Source organism: Gymnoscopelus braueri (assembly GCF_963280865.1).
Source record: "Gymnoscopelus braueri genome assembly, chromosome: 8".
In the NCBI taxonomy this organism is placed as follows: domain Eukaryota; kingdom Metazoa; phylum Chordata; class Actinopteri; order Myctophiformes; family Myctophidae; genus Gymnoscopelus; species Gymnoscopelus braueri.
The window spans coordinates 31,564,766-31,584,552 of NC_137609.1; the positions used below are offsets into that span (position 1 = coordinate 31,564,766).

Sequence of the window (19,787 nt, forward strand, 5' to 3'; positions counted from 1 at the left end):
GGTACAGAAAGTGGGGTCTGGGGACCTCCAGGGGTCCTTGAGGGTGTTCCAGGGGGTCCCCAGCTAAATGAACAGTTTTAACACTTCAACCCTATTTTATTTTTTGGCTATTCAAAAAAAGAGCTTGTTAGATCTGCTATTAAAAAAAAAAAAAGTTGACCAATCTTGACAAAATAATGTTGACAAATCTTCTCTTAAAAGGTTCCTCAATCCTCATCCTCTGGCACAAAACATTTTTCAAGTGTAGGCCATATATAGCGCTATGGTGGAGAGGCCCGTCCTCGACATGCAAATGTTTGAGAACCACTGACACTGGCATTTTTCATCAGGCAATATTTTTGAACCACTATGAGATTTGTTATTAAACACGAGCAGCATAGGGAGCAGGGAGAGTGAATGGATAGTCAGAAGGTTATAGGAATAGTTAGCCACTGAAGCGGAGGTATGTTGGGGTTAATGTTTAGGAACAGCTGTATCCTAGGATCATCAAGTCATGTTTGGAGGCTGGCCAGTAGATCTGCATCCAAAATGGTGAGTGACATTAGATCACAGTTCTTTGAGTAACTGTATATAATAGCCGATGCTGAACAATACAATGCGTGGAATATTATAGCCTAACAATTAAGTGAACTAGTAACTTAAGAAGGTTCGCATTGTGTTCCACGCTGTTATGTAAGGCTGACACTTTCTACAAGAGATGGAAGACCATGATGCGACAGCTGCTGTAGGCTAATCATTAAGTGGTGGTGGTGGTGACTACATTGCATGCATTAAGATTAAGAAGGTGTGCTCAGCAAGCGTTTCTTCGATTATTATTTTTCTTGCACTAAACATTCCTGTGGTAAAGAATCAGGTGTAGCGGTTTTGCCCTTTTTGTTACACTGACTGACTGTTGCCAGTTAGTTTTACGCCACTTGTCCCATCATCATGAGATTTGATTGTAATGTGAGACTGCCACCTGGCGGACATGTAGGTACACCACACAAGCCTTGAGCAAATGAATCATGATTGTGAACATTGAACAGACTAGATGAGATACCTCAGGTTCTTTAGTTTCTGTAGTCATGATTTCAACAAATATAATTTAACTGTCCCTTAAGCCCGGCTTCTTCGTACGCCAAATAGCAAAACTACCCGATCTACAAGCTCACAACCGCCACGTTGTGAGCTTGTAGGAGAAGCTTCCAAATGTTTGCCTATAATGACATGCCCAAAATAGAGATGCCAGGTTGAAAACTGTGAAATATATATATCATACAGGTAGGTGTATATATATATATTGTGAAAATCAGGTTTTATGAAAATGCTCTTACAACTGTGTGTGCGTGTGCCCTCCCCAGGCGTCAGAGTCTCACTGGCTGTCCTCGTCCGACAGAGAGCAGCTGCTGATGGAGCTCAGAGCCACCGGCTGGGTGGAGGTGGAAGAGCGCGACGCCATCTATAAGGAACTGCACTTCAAAACCTTCAACCAGGTGTGTGTGTGTGTGTGTGTGTGTGTGTGTGTGTGCGCGCGCGCACCAGAAACCCAGCATGCATTCAGCTTTCCAGGAACAGTGCCAACTAGAAACTGTAGTGTCCACTTGACCCCACACACCTGTCAGACACACCTGTGTGTGTGTGTGTGTGTGTGTGTGTGTGTGTGTGTGTGTGTACTTGTATTGCTATACAAACATCCCCATAAGTATAGTAGAATTTGACAAATAGACATTGTGAGGACCATTTTCCTCCTGGTCCTCACAAGAGACATTGTTTGTTGTTTGGTCAAGAGGTGAGGTCATTATGCTCCCGGTGTGGGCAGGCCTTCAGGCTTACAATTGGGAAAAGACTCAGGTTGAGGTTAGGATTAAGTATTTAGAGGTTAGGTGCGGGGTTAAGGTTGGAGTTATGGTTGATTTATACGTACTAAAATGTTGTCCTCACAAGTGTGTGTGTGTGTGTGTGTGTGTGTGTGTGTGTGTGTGTGTGTGTGTGTGTGTGTGTGTGTGTGTGTCTTCATAGGTCTGCTTGTGTCTGCTAAGATTGATTACTCACATTTGACCTAAACTGGCACCAAGCACCACATTAAAAAAATACATTGTCTTAACCTTTCTACAGTTATTGCAGTTATTGCCAACAAAGGCAGTAATAACGCCAGCAGGAATGTTCTCTCTGTTGAGCTGTGTGTAATTCAAGTGCTCCCCGTCCTCCCAGTTAAACATGAATAAATAAAAAAGAAAGACAAGCAGAAACATGAAAGTACCAGTTATGAAGTACGGCGATGTAGAGCTAGGCAATTAACATAAAAAAATATATATATAGAAGCAATAAACGACTTAATCGTGCTCATGTAGGTTAATCGGATAGTTGAGAAGCAGTTTTTTAAAAGATAATCTTTTTATAGGCCTAAAACAGCAAATAGACACACAAAAAAAATGAAACTGATTTTCTTTTCTACTAAATCGATTGGTCTTAGTAACCACTTGTCTGATTAACCCCTGTATTACAGTATGCTTCGTTTTACAATAGTGGCATGCAAAAATTGCTGATCTACAAGCTCACAACACATCACGATGCGACGTGTTGCGAGCTTGTAGACCTGCTATTTTCACTTTTCTTTCAAATCGCTCATTAATCGTAGTTAAGGCAAACGTTTTAAATAATCGTGACATTGATTTGAAGTAATATCGCCCAGCCCTACGGCGACATGATAGTTCACATACCAGCATGTGGGATGTCTATCTTATAAATGGAGTGAGCCATCAGTGTCTCCACATCGGTGAGCTTCTCGAGTCTTTCAGGGGCTACACAGTACTATGGCGAGTTTTTTTTTTTTTTTTTTACATGAATCATGACGGACAGACCACCAGACGCACAGCTGGCTCTGCTCATGAATTTGAGCGGAAGCGCACAAATTCACGTGTGTTTATAGGCTGATTGATTGCAGGTGTAGCAAGGGACAGGTTTGTCTTGTTTCTGTGGGTTTCTTTTATATTTTGGTTCCTGGTTTTTAGTTCCTATCTCCCTGGGGGTAGGCCTATTTTGTGCTGAAGGTTGTCAGGTGTAGTCTGATTAGCTTAGGCATTAGGGAAAAAAATACCAATTTTTTAAAATTTTAATTATCATCAGACGGCTATCAATGCACACGTTTCATATTAAGTCAAATTAGTATCCCTTTAATTTTGTCTTGAAGACAACCTTGAACTAATGTTCAAGGTTCAGCAGTGTTTATTATCACATACAGTTAATAATATAGCTGGTAGCAACATTGTAGGCAGTGAAATTATTGTACTTGTAAATATATAAAATAAGGTAAATACTAGCAATGGGGCAATAATGATGGCAAAATAGCAATACATTATTTTGTACAAAATCAATTGGTGCAAGAAATATAGGATCTCCCATTGCTCGGTCCCAGAGTGCTATGGGACGCATTGGGACGGGGCAAAGCACTAGACAAATGCGGCAGCCGCAGCTGATCGCTGCCACTCTAGAGTCTACTCTAGACAATGCTTGCGATTCCACCAGACCCATTTCAGGCATATCGTAGCAGCAGCAATTGCACGTGCTCCGCTAAAAACACGTGCCTCGTCTCTTGTTTGAGTGTGCCACTCGCGGAAAGCAGCCAAATAGTGAAATTATCATATTGACATCATCCACCAGTCATTATGATACTGTATGTATCTAACCTTAAAAAACTCAGGCCCATCCAGATACTTCCAATCCAGGCCCAGTCATTAGACATGTTCTGTATCCGCCACTGCATATCATACACTGCTCTGCATTCCTATAGACATTCGACATAACAGGAAATCTCTCTTCCATGAGAGATTTAAGCATCTCTCATGGAAATGTTAAAGCATTTCTGATTTTACTATGAATAGGACAGTATAAGAAGAGGCAGAGGACAGACGACCTGCAGCGCAGGTCCCTGACCCAGAATGGACTTTGCAGTTATATGGTTGACATTGTAACCATTACATGACTGGAGTGCCTCCGCTCCCCCGGGAGAATCTAGTTCTGACTGGGCATTGCTCCATAGTGTCTACCAGCCAGGTACCTGACAGATGTAGGTCAAAAAGAAATTGCAAATAATTCAGTGAGTTTAAATGGAATGGGGGAAGGGGGGGGGGTCACATCAAAACCTTCATACTGCTATTAGTATGAAATTCCTTGTCAGTTAGGAAAAAGTAGAGGTAATTTATTTTCAAGTGCTTTCTTATGCTGTCTTTTATATTGTCTTATGTGGGAAAACTCCACCTGTATAGTGCTTTGAACAGGCGTTAAATCAGAACTACAATAAGAACGATTTTTATTGCCAGGTGTTCGCACATTTGTGGAATTTGTCTCAGTGACGTTGTTGCATTACACAATTGTAGAGGCTGATATAGCAGTTTATAGGGAGCAAAAATTATACATATTGATTATTGTTCACATAGAAAGTGTACTTATGGGGGCTAGTAGCATATCATATGCATTACACAATGCATTTGTATGATTACATAATTCAAGGTATCTCAAATAATAACGAATCGTGTCAACAACGTTGACGCTAAAAAAAAAGTGCTGTTGGACCCAGGTCTGGTAGCCAGCCTACTAGGCCATATTCCCTCTGCCTTGTATTTGCTGAAGTAAACTGCAGCATCTCAAGGCCACTTAGCGGACTTCCTCTAATCCCGTAGTTAGTTGTTTTAGCCCCTAACATACTCTGTTTTTACACTTCCCCGCGTTTGAAGTCACAAGGCGCGCTCTGACCTCCCCCATCTCCTCCGCTTGGCTCTAAACCCTCTCCTCTTACCCCGGCACGTCAAGCAGCATTACCCTGAAGCACAACAGGCTCCCAGTTGGCAGCAATTGGGGTCTTGATCAGAATGATTTCTTTCACAAACAATCAAATTGGTTAAAATGTTTCATCTGGTACAGAAACCGCTAACAATCCCATCATTCCTCCTGGTTACATGTGCTTTTCCTTTTTTTTTCTCCCTCCTTTTTTCTATCCACCCTCCAATGCCTCTTGTCTCTCTTGTCTTCTTTTTTCCTCTATCTTTTTGTGTGTCTATCTCGCTCGCCCCCTTTCCTCTCCCTAGTCCCTGCTGATACCAAGTGGTAAGGATGATGAGTTCACGTCGTTCCAATTTGAACTGTCTGTCTCTTTCTCAAATGTTTTTCTCTCACTCTGCCCCCCACCCCGCCACCCCCCACCCCCCCATCCTCCTATGCATCTTCACAAATCTCAAAAGCTGGAGTTTCATGGCACTTTTACCGGAGGGGAACGGAGATGAGGCACGACACGCTGTCTGATTTCCATTCACCACTTTATCTCCCAGTGATGGGCTCTGGAGTAATCAGATCCTCCTCCAGTTTATAATGAGAGGCACAAATCCCCCTCTCTCTGCAAAGAGGACTGTGGTTTCTTTCCCCTCCTCGTCCTCTAGGGGGTGCTAGAGTCATGCTCATGGCTGTCCGCAAAACCACAGTGCAAAACTGGAGTGGAAGCTGACGCCACTCACAGCTGCCAATTAAGTCAAAGGGAACATGACAGTTGGACTGGCTTTGTGCAGTTTATTTTTCTTTGATTACAGCAAGTGGAAAGCGGTGCAATGTTGTTACAACCCAACTTGGTCATTTATCCTCTGCCATGCGGCTGGACGATGGGTCCCCGCTGGCAGCAGCCTGAAGAGTAGAGGCGAATCATTTTCCTCGTCAAGTCGGGGAGTATTTAATTGGGTTTGAGAGGCGAAATCCTTTCTCTGGACCCGCTTTAGTCGATGAGAATCCCGAGCAATCAACATGTGCGGAAACATCCCATGCCTTCGTTTTGCAGCAGGCCCCAATGCTGCTTCTCACAGGGTAAATTTGGGGTTGATTCGCACATATTTGAAGTTGCAGTCATTGATTATTCCGGATTCCAAAAGCAACTGATGTTGTTTATATACATAGCTCTATGTTGTGCATGTTTAGAGATGGCCATCTGCTTTACATTTCTAGTGGATGGGAGTTGGAAACGTTCATGCGACAGAGCTTAACAGCCCGGCCTACTACACTGGAGGTCAGCTGTGTGCAGCCGGGAAAAAGCTGATCGGCAAGCCCACAACGCATCGCAATCACAACTCGTTGGAGATTGTAGATCAGCGCTTTCTTTTTTCAAATAGGGCTGTTGTATTATTAGCTGGAGACTGGAGTTGACACCGATTGCCCACCCCCCCCAAAAAAACTTTAAATGGTCCAGCAAGGGGATTAAAAACTTAAGTCTACTCTGGATTTCAATATTTTCATTTTATTGCATCTTTCTGTCACCCTGAGATAAGCAGCACTGCCATTGGTGAAACGTCTTTATTTAAATGAGTTTGGATTCATTGTGTAGACATTCGCCCTGTAACAGGTGGGTTACCTACAGCAGTTTAAAGGGCCTTGTGTTAATTGTCTCTCAGAATGAGCACTTCATGGTGCATCATGATTATCAAATTGTTGTGAACAATTGCTCCAAATTGAAACATTTAGCACCCCTCCCACTGGAATATATAGAATGTCAGATTTCTTATTTTAATTGGTTCCGTCATATTATTGTTTTGTGCCAATCATCTAAAATGCCAAATTACTCCTCAACAGTGTTATTTTGAATGCCAATACTCTTTCAAAAAAGCTGGAAAATGCTCTAAATTACTTAATTGGTGTGGATAATGATTCTAATCACTGTGACATGCTCTCACAGAACATACAGCTGAGTCATTAGAGAGGTGTGGCTTTGGAATTACTGAAACTGCACAATCCTGGCGTAACATTTGACTCTGTTTGAAGAATGCATGAATTTGACTTTTGAAAACCTGTACTTTACCAACCATGCATACGTAAACAGTGAGCCGTTTACAACATTCACAACTTGATATGATAAAACTGTCAAAAAAATCTAACGTGACATGTACAACACCGAAGTTGCAGCTTCACCACAGAACCACATCACAAAGACGGTGAGATGCGCAGACAGCCACAGACAGTTTTGACCGAGACTTTACTTCCGTTGCTCCAGAGCAGTGACATCCTGGAGACCTGGACCCCCAGGGGTCCTTGATGGGGTTACAGGGGGGTTTCATAAAAATAAAAAATAAAAACCTAAATTTCATAAATTGGAAATAAAAAACAAAAACGTTTAAGAAGTAGTGACAATAGCAGATCTACAAGCTTGCGACACGTTGTGAGCTTATAGATCTGCTATTTTCAGTAGTTTGAGTCCCGGGGCAAACGTCTTAATTTCTCTTTTGGGTCTCGAGCTAAAACGTTTGGGAACCACACTGCCCTAAATGCATACGAAAACTGGGGGTCCTTGAAATTCAAACGTTTGAAAACGGTTGCTCCAGAGAACAGGCTACGTAACCGCTCTCTGCTCACAGACAGTTGCCTCTGGTCCCTCAGGTCCATTCTACAAAGCTGATCCCTCCTTTTTATACTCTGTGTCAGGGGGCTCCCCTCTCCGCCAAATCTCCTCTCAAGCCTCTCCCTCTCGTTATGGGCCTTGCTCTGCTTGTGTTGAATAGGTTGTCCTACAACTAAAACTGAGCCCCCTGGATAAACCTCAACTCTCAAGGCCATCTCCATTCTCCACCCTCTATATATACGCAAGGGGATACACACTTGCGTACACGCCGCACGTGCATATGCATACACACCACATGTGCGTGTGCAGCTGTGCGCGTCTGTGCGCGCACACACTGTCACATGTGTGTGCGGTACTCCGCACACAATTGCACATGCGCCCATGCAAGCACACACATGGCCTACACACACACACACACACACACCAACTTCTACACAGAGAGAGAGAGTGTGTGTGAGTGAGCGGGGGGGTAATCGGCTCAGCGGTGTTCAGTTCCCACCTATGCCTCCAAAATGGCACTTTCCCTGGGAACCGGAGGCACTGCATTGATCTCACCTCGCGAGGACGGCCGGAGGGGAGCCGCGAGGTGTGGCGCCCAAACTGTGGAGGTGAAATAATCTGGCTCCCAGTCCTTGTGGTAAACCAAGATGGCTGTGACGTCTGCTGCCTTTTGACGAGCCCTGTGTCTCTCTAAAGCCCCCCTGTGTAGTAACCCCATAGTTAAACAGGAGTTTGCATAAGAGGGCCTTAACGCCATGCCAGAGAATTACATGACACTCCGCACATAAATAGGAGCTGACGTTGATAAGGATTCGTCACGCGCGATACCAAGTTTACTTACACGCCACTTCATAGCCACGGTGGAGTGTGTGTGTCACCTCTGATGAGGCGTATCAAATCGACGTCCCCCTCACTGCGCTTTTCAGCGTTGCGTCTTGCGAGTGGCGCTATGATTTGAAGAGATTAATGCCGATGACGTGACACATTCCCACGTGCCTAAAACCTTCCCCCTGCTACATGAAAGAACCGCGGTACTTGGCAGCTTCACGCGAGAATTCTTTTCAGAGTTTCCTTTAAGCTACCCGTTGTCTTGAGGGGGAGCGCTTTCGCATGGAAATCAGCTGAAGTTGCCGTATTGGGGGGGGGGAGTGTAGAAATCTGAAGTGTAAGAGGTGTGGTCATCATCATCATCACCGCCACCGCCGCCGGCGTGCAATTCACAGCCTTCTTGCCTTTCACTGTGGAGGAGTAGATGTTTTCCAGGGGGCTGACGCTGGTGCTAGTGATGATGGGGCTCGCATGATAATCACTGGGTTGTTGAGGTGGTGCATAATATAGGAGAGGGCTTGCAGAGAGAGAGAGAGAGAGAGTGAGTGTGTGTGTGTATAGTTGAGTGTCTGTTGAGACGGGTGTGCACACATACAGTACATTTGCTTGTATGTGGTGCTCGTGTGCATACTGTATCTGTGTGTGTTTGGGTGTGTGTGTGTGTGTGTGTGTGCGTGTGTGTGCGCGCGTGTGTGCATGCGCGAGAGGCTACCAAGAGTAGGCACAATCTGCATGCACTTACTCCTGGCAGGCAGAGCAGGCGTCCCTAAGCCCCTGGACTGCGCGGCGGTGGAAAACCGATCTGTAAATAACACACATGTGTTTGAAACTGAGGCCTGTGCTCCAGCAGCCCCACGGCCGCAACCGGAGAGAACACCACTCTGCTCCGACGTCAAATTGTCTCATCCAGTGTTTTATGACAATCACGCAGTAATAGCGCCGAAATGGCCCCTCAAAAAGGCAGTGTGCGGAGGAACACGTATCGGGGGTGGGGGGGAGGGGGTCGAGGGCTTTTTGGGGGGGGTGCCCCGCCATCGGGTGTTTCTTATTATTTGAGACGGGGGTCTGCGAAGCGTCATGTCAAATTAGCCCGCCGTGACAGCTACAGCTTGTTGGGCCGGTTGAGCGGAGTGGGCCAGTCTGAGGGATGGATGGACAGACGTGGCGGACGGCAGGCTGGATGGCTGACCTGTTGGCTCCAGAAGTGTGGCCCCGTACAATAGAACAAGCTAAACAAAGAGGGCCCGAGAGCGAAAGCCCTTGACCTCTGTTGACATCAGGGCCTCAGCCAGGAGTTGAGTCGGGTGTTGTTTTCTTGTCTGACCCAAGTGGATTGTGTTGTGATGACCTGTACGGTGACAGACGGGGGCTTCACCCCACCGCCACCGCCTCCACCCCCCATCCCTACCCCCACACAACCACTGTTTGAGTATTGTGTCTCCCTACTCCTCACCCACGGCCCCTGAGGCTCTTACTGAGAGGAGGAACATGTAGGATGTGTTTTTCAGGCTTGATTCTAGATGTTGAACACCCGTTTTATGTTTCACATTCCACTCGCTTCCAATTTACATTCTGCAGTTGATGTACACATCTGTTAGGCCTAAACGGTGTCATGAAATTAGGAGGTTTTATATATGAGATGGTGTATGTTAAACTGTGCTTAAAGAAAAAAAATCCCAGCAGTTTCTATGTTGTGCCATTTTCGGTTTGGTTGAAAAAAAAAAAAAACGTAAGCCACGGCTTGAATCAATTCACTCAAAACAAACTTCAAAATGTGAAATGGGCAATTCATCTGCTAATGATAGAGCATTCATTCTCAATTATTTCTTAATGGATTGGAAATGACACAACCCTCATGCCAAAAAGGGGTTCTGTGTTTGAATTTGGAAGAAAATCCACTTGTTGAATTGATTGAATTGACAGCGAGTTGGATCATATATAGGCTGAGAGTAACTGCTTCTTTACGTAGCTCAGATGGAGGTCTGGAAAGTATGGGAAAAGTATGGAAAATGAATTTGATAATCCCCAGATTTTGAAAAGTTTGGTAACACAAAAAAAGGAAAAACTATAGCCGTTCATTTTGCATTTGTCTAGAGCTGCAACCATCAATTATTTCATTTGCAATTAGTTTATGGATACATTTTTCGATTAATCGAATAATCGGACGGCATGTTTTTTTTCTATCTTTTATATAACGAATATAAAAATATATATTTTTTTATTTTTGACTAAATCGATTAGTCTGATTAATCACTTAAGCCCTATTTCACACTTTGTCGTACAACGGTGTCGCACAAACATAGCGAAAATAGCATAAGTATAGAAGTAGAAAAAAAAACATATAATTTTGAAGAGGAAACGTGTAGGAACCCTGTCTTGACTGTTGTTCACAGAGGATCCATCTACCTGTCAGTCTGTCTCTCCCCGGCAACAGATTAGCCCCGAGCCGGCCCCCCGAGAGAGGGGACGTGTTTGGACAACACCTGACATGACGGCCTTCCTAACCGTCTCCATTAGAGCCAATGAGGGCTGAGAAAAAGCAGACCGCCTCGTTCTTCAAATTGGTGCCGCCGGGGTCAAGTTGCAGGAATATGCCAATTACTTAAATTGATCGGGAGAGATGGGCTTCCTTGATAACCAATTTGATCAAGCGGGCCGATCGTGTTACACGCGCCACGCCGCGCCGGGCACAGGCGGTCGTTCCCCCGCACAACCCCCCTCCCTCCACCAGAGAAAAAGGGACTAAACTCAATTTCCTCCTCCTGGAGTAATTGTGTTTCGTCATGTCAGAGGCTGGACGGGGCAGCAGGTTTGGCCGCAGCGCTGCTCCGTTGTAAACAATGGACTTTCAGTTGATTTAATTAGCCAGGGAGGAAGTGTTTAGGGCTTTAATTGAGATTGCAGTGGGAAATTGCTCTCAAATAGCTCTACCTGATTTTTTTTTCTCCCCCTCTCTCTCTCTTTTTTTTCACGGTGAGCATGATGAGGGATTTCACTCTCCTCTTTGTAGATAATTACAATAACCATAATCACTCCCTGGATGGCCTGTGATTGGAGAAAACCACATGTCCCCTCAACCAAAAATATGGTGTGTGTGTGTGTGTGCGTCCGTGTTTATGCGTGTGTGCAAGCTTATGCACGTGTGTTAGCATGTGTATATGTGGCTGTTTTCTACGAAAACACTGCTGTGTGTGTGTGCGCGTGTGTGCGCGCGTGCGTGCGTGTGTCAGATGGCAGCAATGCCGTTTATGGTGTGGGCTTCGACCGCTAAATGTCTGAAACATCAGGCTTATTGTATATCATACATTTATCCCCTCCTCTCTAGTCTCCATTTTACTTTTATTAGCAACGGTTAGCCCACCATGTTTGCTTCTTGTCACATAGCAGAGTTTGTCATCATAACTGATTAATTTTACTTCTCGTGAGTCAAGCGGGTATCTCCATCGAGGGCTGGGATACATTTGCTTTCGACCTCACTACTTTCAAAATGTCAGCCATCATTCATTGCTAATGTTCCTTTTTATTTATTTTTTAAAGATTGCCCGTAAAGGCCTTTTTTCTGTGTTTTAATTTTGAAGGAAAGTCCCGACTTGACAGAAATGACTTCAGTTGTGGTTTCTGATATTCTGTCTGTCTGTCTGTGTGTCTGTCTGTCTTTCTCAACCAGGCGTTTGGCTTCATGTCTCGGGTGGCGCTGCAAGCAGAGAAGATGAACCATCATCCGGAATGGTTCAACGTTTATAATAAGGTGATCATTTGAGTCCTCTAATGTGATGGATAGTGATACATCTCTAAGGAGAAACATGAAGAATTCCAATCAAAATATAGAAAATGTTCTAGTTTTTCATGTGTCTTTGAACCATGAAAGGATAAACGATTCACCAGGAGGATCTCTCTATCATCTCTCTTTCTAATGCTTTGTTATTCTGCCATTTGTTTGCAGTAAGGACAAGCATAATATGAAAGTGTGCTGTTGTATAATGATGAAGGTTTAAAGAAAATGTGACTATATTGAGTATCAACGGGTCCATAAAATATATAGTGATATCAGCCAGCACTAAGCTATAGCTAACCATGTTAAAAGATGGTTACGGCGAAGAAAGTAAATCTGTTTTAATTTCTTTTCAGTGTTATGACTGGTTTGACATCCAGTATACTCTCTCTCTTTCTTTGTCATCAACGCACATTGAAATCACAGTTCATAAGATCATACAACGGTAACGTCAACGAGAGATTACAGATTTCCTGCCGTATTTGCACTTCTATGGTTCATTTGAGGTTTTTCGAGCTGTCTCTCTCCCTCACACACACACACACACACACACACACACACACACACACACACACACACACACACACACACACACACACACACACACACAGATCAATCAGCCTGGGATAAAGTGAGATTTTTCATGTCAAACAACGCTAGCAGGTTGGGGAGTTCTCTCCTCTGCGCCCCTCAAAAGCCCAAAACACGCAGAGTGACTCAGAGCTACACGGGGAGTTGAGGGGAAAAAAGGGCAGTAGCTTCGAACCGTAATCCCATCGTTTTTCTTATGAAAAGCTCTGCACATAACTGCACTCCCTTCCCCATCCCCCTAGTGTGCGCACACACACACACACACACTCACACTCACACTCTCTTCCTCACTTCAGGGGGAAAGGTAGTGGCTGATATGACAAAGAGAGTCCCTGAAAATCTCTCAGCATTAAGCCCAACCTATGCTGCGTCGTACGACGGTTTCGCTGGCCAAAAATAGCAGACCCACAAGCTCACGACGCGTCGCATCCGTGACACGTTGTGAGCTTGTAGGTCTACTATATTTGGCACACGACACCGTCGTACGACAAGAGCGTAAATCAGGCTTTAGGCTCTAGCCACTGAGTTACTGTGTGGCGGAACCCTGGCTCGCTGAGAGGAACTTCAGTCCTAATCCAGGCCTTATTAAAGCGGCTGCACAGCGCAGGTCTCTGGGCCTTCACAGCACTTGAGCTGTAGACGTGCAGAAAAACAAAACAAAAACACTGAGGTTCGTGAAAAACGCGTGGAAAAAAATACCGTTACTCTTCTGTGCTGCATTCTGCACCGTTGTATTCTTCACGTTGTCCAGTTTTGAACACTGTTCTTTTCTGTCCTCTCGGATTCTACCCCACTGTACTTTAACCCAGTGTGTTATATTCTGTATTCTATCTTCTTAAAACGCAAATGTTTATATGTTTTGCTTCCCTTTATAATTGTTTGCCAGCAAATCATATTCTCATATTGTCCACAGGTCCAGATTACGCTGACTACACATGACTGTGGGGGGCTGTCGAAACGGGACATTAAAATGGCCAAGTTTATTGACAAAATTGTGATTAATATGTAAATTCAGCCAAATGTTTTTTTTTTGTACTATCGCATTCTTTTCAGTAACCTATATGTTTCTTCTGAAAAAAAAGTATTGCTGTATGCACATTTCATTTACAGCATACGTTGTACAAGCTTTACATTTTGAGAATAAATCTGCAAATCAATAGTGCATACATGTTGCTTTATAGCCTGTCCTTGACTCTTGAATCATGTGGAATCACGGGAACTGCATTGCGAATGGTCTCTATGCTTTGGACCTAGAATTCCATTCCTAACTTGAATCCAGCAGATTCCATTTCAATGCTGTGTGTTCTGCTGTTCAGCCATGATTGCTTTTTAACACTGGAAGTGAATGGACGTTAATGGTTTCATGGTTCACCACTATGAACTCCCTGATGTCTGCCTGCCAAGGATACAGACACAACGGTCCGCCTTGCTTTGGCCAGACCCTGTCTCCTCCCTTTGGCACTGAAGAAATGTGAGCAAAAATGAAGAAGGGGTCAAAGACAGTAGGAGTGGATTTATTCGATTTACGATCTAGTCTGAGCCAGATAGCACTACTGTGATTTCCTGACTGGGAAGCCATTGGGTGAGCATCAGCAAAGAGCAAAGCCTGAGATATACTCAGTTGCGCTTGGGTGTCGCGCAGCTTGTAGATAGCTGATCTACAAGCTCACAACGCGTTGCGGCGCGATGCGTTGTGAGCTTGTAGATCTGCTATTTTTGGGGCTTAAGTTGAGTGTGCGAGACCAAATCAGTATGACCATTGTCATGTTGGCAACCTGTGCAGCTTGTCTGCACGTATCAGGAAGTTTAAGACTTCAAGACTTTTTTTTAATGTCACCTCGAATGAAATTTAAGACTAAACTTGCACCAAAAATAAACATACTGCGGGTTTCGGAGACATTACCAGGCACGGGTTTTAACCACTTTGAGTATTTGCTATTCTCAAGCCATTCATCATTAAACTTGTATTTACCCATGAAGTCGTTAGTTCTCTAGTTTGGCTGTCTTACAGAGAATACAGATTGTAACCTCGCTTGACTGATTCCAACTGCAGCAGAAAGGAACTTAAGTCATCTTGTCAGAATTATCCCAAAAAATCCCACTGACAGTACTACTGTAGAACCGCTTAGCAACATTGCTAAGCGGTTCTATCTCTATCTCTATCGTGCAGTTTGCTTTCAGTCCCATCTCATGGCAAAACCGTCTCACCGTATAGTCATGTTGGGATTACATTGCCTCAAACTCATTTAAAGGACAACTTAGTTTTTTTACAACAAGGGTTCTTTTATTAGTTAATAATGATAATAATTAAAAGATGAGTGTTACAAATGTCTGATAATGGCTTATGTGAACATAGCTTCCGATTTCCGTAAAACTTTGTATGCACATCCCCACTAGGACAAGGAAGAAGCTTGTCCGCTTGTCTAAGGAAGAAGTCATAATTACCTCCCCCTTTGGCCTCCTGAGAGGTTAATTTTCAGGGCTGTTTTAAAGGAAGCCAGTGAACCACACTTGGGTGGCAGTGCTGTAGGAGAATTTACCCATGTTTGTTCTATAGGTGGGTGTTACCAGATCGTTGTTTACCCTCCCTCTAGTATTGTGGCTGCGTCTCTCTTCCCTTAGCAGTTAGCTTGTCACTGGGCATTTGGGCAACGACCTTCAACTGCTTTCTATCTGGCTGCACTATTTTGGACATGTCATTATAGGTGAAAAGTTTCAGAATGTAAAAAACGAATTGCCATACAATTTCAAAACATTAAAAAAATTGTAAAACTAGCACGCAACACAAGCTCAGAACGAGTCGCAACATGATGTGTTTGTATTCGTTGTACAACAAAGTTAGGACTTAAGTGGTTAACCCTTCAGCTACTGTAGCCTATTGGAGCTGCTCATTGGTCAACCGTAGAAGACTACAGCCATACAGGCAGCATGCAGTTATGAATGTGTAATTGTGTTGTGCAGGTGTTGTACGCGAAATTACACTTATATGGTGTTTCCTCTTATTGAATGACTCTAGAATGGACCAAAACAACAGATTGACATTTTCTGTGGTTGCATTTGCTGTATTCTAATAATTTTTGTGTACTGTACTGTATATGGTGTAAATAACTTCCGGATACCTTTTCACCTTGGTCATTTAAATCACTTGTTTTCAAATTGGGGTCCAGGGACCGACTGGGGTCCTTGGTCCTTGAGGTGGTTCCAGGGGGTCCCCAGCAAAAAGAGGAACTGTTTAACTACTTAAGCCCTATTTTATACTTTGGCTATTTTCAAAAAATATTGACAGATGTTGACAATGTTCTCTCATTGGGGTCACTTGCACAAAAGCTTTTCAATGTTTTCCATCTACTCGGGTGCCACGCAAGTCGGGAACAATGCAAGTTTGGAATACATGCCCACCCATGTGCAATACTCATTTACTGATGTAGTCGTTATACATGTTGTCTTATATGTTGGAGTCTTAAATCTCACATTTTCTCACACGCCACCACTTATATTGGCGTAGCGGTACAAACGTGACGCAAAGCACAGCCGTTAAGTTAAGCTGACAGGTCGCGTTAGCCAATCCGGTTAGCCGGTGCCCACGTAACAAACACAATATCGTAGCAGCACAAACGTGACTCGATGCTCAGCCAAACCTTTAAGCCAACGGGTCTGGTTGACCAATCAGGGAAGCCGGTACCCACACTCCTCCCAAACACACAGAGATTGGGTGCGTCCTCCACAGACCTGTGCAACAGACACATGCAGATATTTGTGTTTTTTTTCCCGGTTCTATGAAACTGTTGGCACACTGCACGCGCACGTTAGTATTCATGACTCCCGCCAAGTTTGAGGCCGCCTGGGACAAGTTTTCGTCATTGAAAGTGTACACCTCAGAATTATTTACATCCAGGGCAATGTGAGCTTGTAGATCTGCTACTTTTGAAAATGTTAAAACTTTTGAAAATGTTCACTTATAATCACATGCGCAAAATAGGTACGCCAGATTATTTAGTGAACGAAGGTTTGTTTACCAGGTAGCTTAGACGGTCCATCCCGCTAGACCAGTTTTGGCGTTAACCAGTTTGCCATAACGCCATATTCCATGCAGGTGCGCCTTGATTCCCCCGTGTTTCTTCTGGTATTAAAATATCTTACAGTAAGTTGTTCAGCCACTTTATGTACAGTGTGCATGAAAACAACGTTCTTCAAGACCAGCATCAACCTGTCAAAATGGCGTACAACTGTAGTCCAAAATGGTCTCAACATGACAAGAGACATGACATTTTGACAGGTTATTTGCACAGGATGTGTTTGTTGGGACAGCGGGTCTTCTGTCGCCTCTCCGTTCCAAACAATGAAACCTACATTTTAGACGTGTTCATACTCTGGTGGATTTGCACCTGATCTGTAGAACCTGGACTATGATCTTATGGGCTCAGAATTCTGCTATAATAACCCAAAGCCTAGCTATATTATTGACATGAGCTAAAGGCCAAAGTTAACCACTTTCACCCTGACTTACCTGTCTTGCCATGTAGGAGAAATATTCAAATTATATTGGAATTTTCAAAGAATGTCACAAAATAAAAATGAATTAATGAATTTATTTATTTACATATTCCCCCCCCCCTTCCAAAAATAGAGAAAATAGTAGATCTACAAGCTTGTTGTGAGCTTGTAGATGGGCTGTTTTTTCTACTGTACTGTATAGGGCTTAAGTGGTTAAATCTATATCAGATTACTTGGATGATTTGTGAGTACTTGACCCCTGATTCATACATCCATATAGTCATGTTATGACCCAAAACAGGCAGTTATTACATCTGTTCTGTGTTAGATTATACAACATCAAAAGTTCCCCATCTCCACATCCTCTCTCAGATGGACAACCTCAAGGTCAAGAATAATACAAGTCCATACATGCACCTACTGGTATTACGGGGACAAATTATCCTGTCTGTCTGTGTCTGTGCATGTCTTGCTTTCTACCTCTGTGTCTCTTACACTGTGAACTTAAAGGACCTTACCTGTCTAAATTTGACTTCTATCAATCTTCAAAGGTTGCCCCTGTCTTCAAAAGGTTTTGTGTACATAGTACATACCCTAAGTGTATACAATATATACAGTACTTTATTAGATCTCAGCCTACTACATTTCTAAACATCTTTCACATGCCATTCAAGTTGAAACCGTGTGGAAAAACAATGCACAAGAATTTAAAGTGGCTTGGTAGTAAGTAATTCACCCTTTTGAAAAAAGATTGTTTTACCTTTTTTGGGGCCAATTCTTTTTCCTGTTCTCCCATTTTAGTCATACTGATTCCAGAATGCCCCACACACTTGTATAGTCTTGTCACTGACCACTACTTGTTGGTCTTCGGACTAGTTGGGCCTAAGGATGGTATTGGAACCACTGGCCTCCTCCCATAATATGACACATTAATATGTGTTTTTGGTTCAAATCTGCTGCTGAGCCAATCAAATGAAGCTATGGGAAACTTAACTGGAACAGGAAACGGGTATGCCACTTTCTGGAAACCTGGGAGTACAGTTAAGAACAGAGCCTATTCCTCAAGGTTCAACACCCCTTCTGGCTGTTTCCCTTGACCAACATGTACTGTAGCAGTCGCTAGTGGAGCGACAAAGATAGCCATCTCTGCCCGGCTTCCCACCCTACCCGGCCTATCGTGTTTGTTGGAATGCCTGGCCAAGCCGGATGCACCACAGAGGATTCAAACCCCTAGTATTCGCGGGTGGAACTTCACCCCTGTGCCAGCCAAGCGCCGTCTGAAGAAAGGTAGTTTAAAACAAACATCTTCCTTGTTCTGTTCCTTGTTCATTCCAGAATACCTGACAAACATTGCCCACAGTGTTGAATTGCCAACACTCGCTCACTGACGTAAGCGATCGCAGTGTTGTCTTAAAAACAAATTGCATTTGGTTTCACCATGACTAATCCTATTTCAGTGTGTGTTAGTGCAGTGGGCTCTACGTAGAGTGCAGGACCTCTCCCTTGTCCTGTCCTGTCTTTTCTTGTCTTGACAGATCTGTGGCTTAACCTGCAGAATCTGGAGAGGGAGAACTGCAATCACATTTTCACCACCATTCATTTAGGTGTTTTTTGTTCACATGGTCATTAGAGATTGGTCAACTTTGGTTACGTTTAGGTGTGTTCTGTTCACGTGGTCATTAGAGAGATCCATTTAGGTCACCTTTTGTTTTGAAGCTATGACTGTACACTAAATATGTGTCTGAGTTGCATGTGGCTGTTTTTAGAAATGCCCCCATCTGTCCAGCTCTTTAGAAAACAGAAAATATGTTTTCAGGCTGCATATGAATTTTATACAATCAGGAGAGAGAACTACAGGATACAGGATGAGCGGTTGTTGGAACAGAAGTTGGAACAAAAAAAAGTAATTAAGTCACATTGGGAAACAGCGGAGCCATGTGGTCCACAGGGCAGGAATCTATCTCATGTTGCTGTGGCGTAATGCGGCTTGATGTACAACTACATCCCCCAGTCATGTACAAGTACACCCCCTGGACACAGTGCTAGATGTCACAGAGACCTAGCCCCAACCCAACCCTTGATGCTGAGTGCCAAGCAGGGAGGCATTTGGTGCCATCTTTATAGTCTTTGGTATGACCCGGCTGGGGAATTGAACCCTGACCTCCCAATCTCAGGGCAGGCCACAAGGCCACTGAGCTGGTTTTGGAACTGGAACATCATAAACATTGATCTGGATTCTCTCTCCTGATTGAAGGAAATTGGTATCCTGACCTGAAAGTGTATTTTCTGTTTACTAAAGAGTTCACAGTCACCTACTTTGCTGGGAGACCACTATGGATAACATTCATTCCTATAGTCAACAATCATATTGAACAAATGTGTTGCGCATCGTTGAATGGCAATTCAACTTCTATTATACTTCTATTGCTATGGTTTAACCAACTGGATCCAGCTTCATGAATAACTAATTGTCATCTTCATTTTACAATAATCAATAATTGATTAGACTCGCCAGTTTGTTGGCCTGTGTTTGTTCACATGTACCCAAATGATTAAAGTGGATTGCTTATAGGAATGACAAGAGCTAAATAATATAAAATAATGGACCAGGCCACAATTAATTCAGGGGAAAAGAAAAGCCCCCACAGGCAGCCATTAGTCTCAGCAAAAACTGGTAATCTTCAGTAACTCGATATAAAAAATGCGCTAAAATTAAAACAACTGATTTGAGGGGCTGGATTCAATCTAACCCTG

The 19,787-nt window shown here is 43.6% G+C and overlaps 1 protein-coding gene across 1 annotated transcript; it reads left to right on the forward strand.

Annotated features, from left to right (window-relative positions):
- The first annotated feature begins 342 nt into the window (after positions 1-342).
- Positions 343-13,684, forward strand: LOC308091016 (pterin-4-alpha-carbinolamine dehydratase 2). The gene is made up of 4 exons (XM_080436310.1): positions 343-531; positions 1,341-1,472; positions 11,844-11,924; positions 13,453-13,684. The coding sequence occupies exons 1-4, from the start codon at positions 445-447 to the stop codon at positions 13,546-13,548; spliced, it is 396 nt and encodes a 131-aa protein (XP_080292436.1). The 5' UTR covers positions 343-444; the 3' UTR covers positions 13,549-13,684.
- Positions 13,685-19,787: the final 6,103 nt, after the last annotated feature.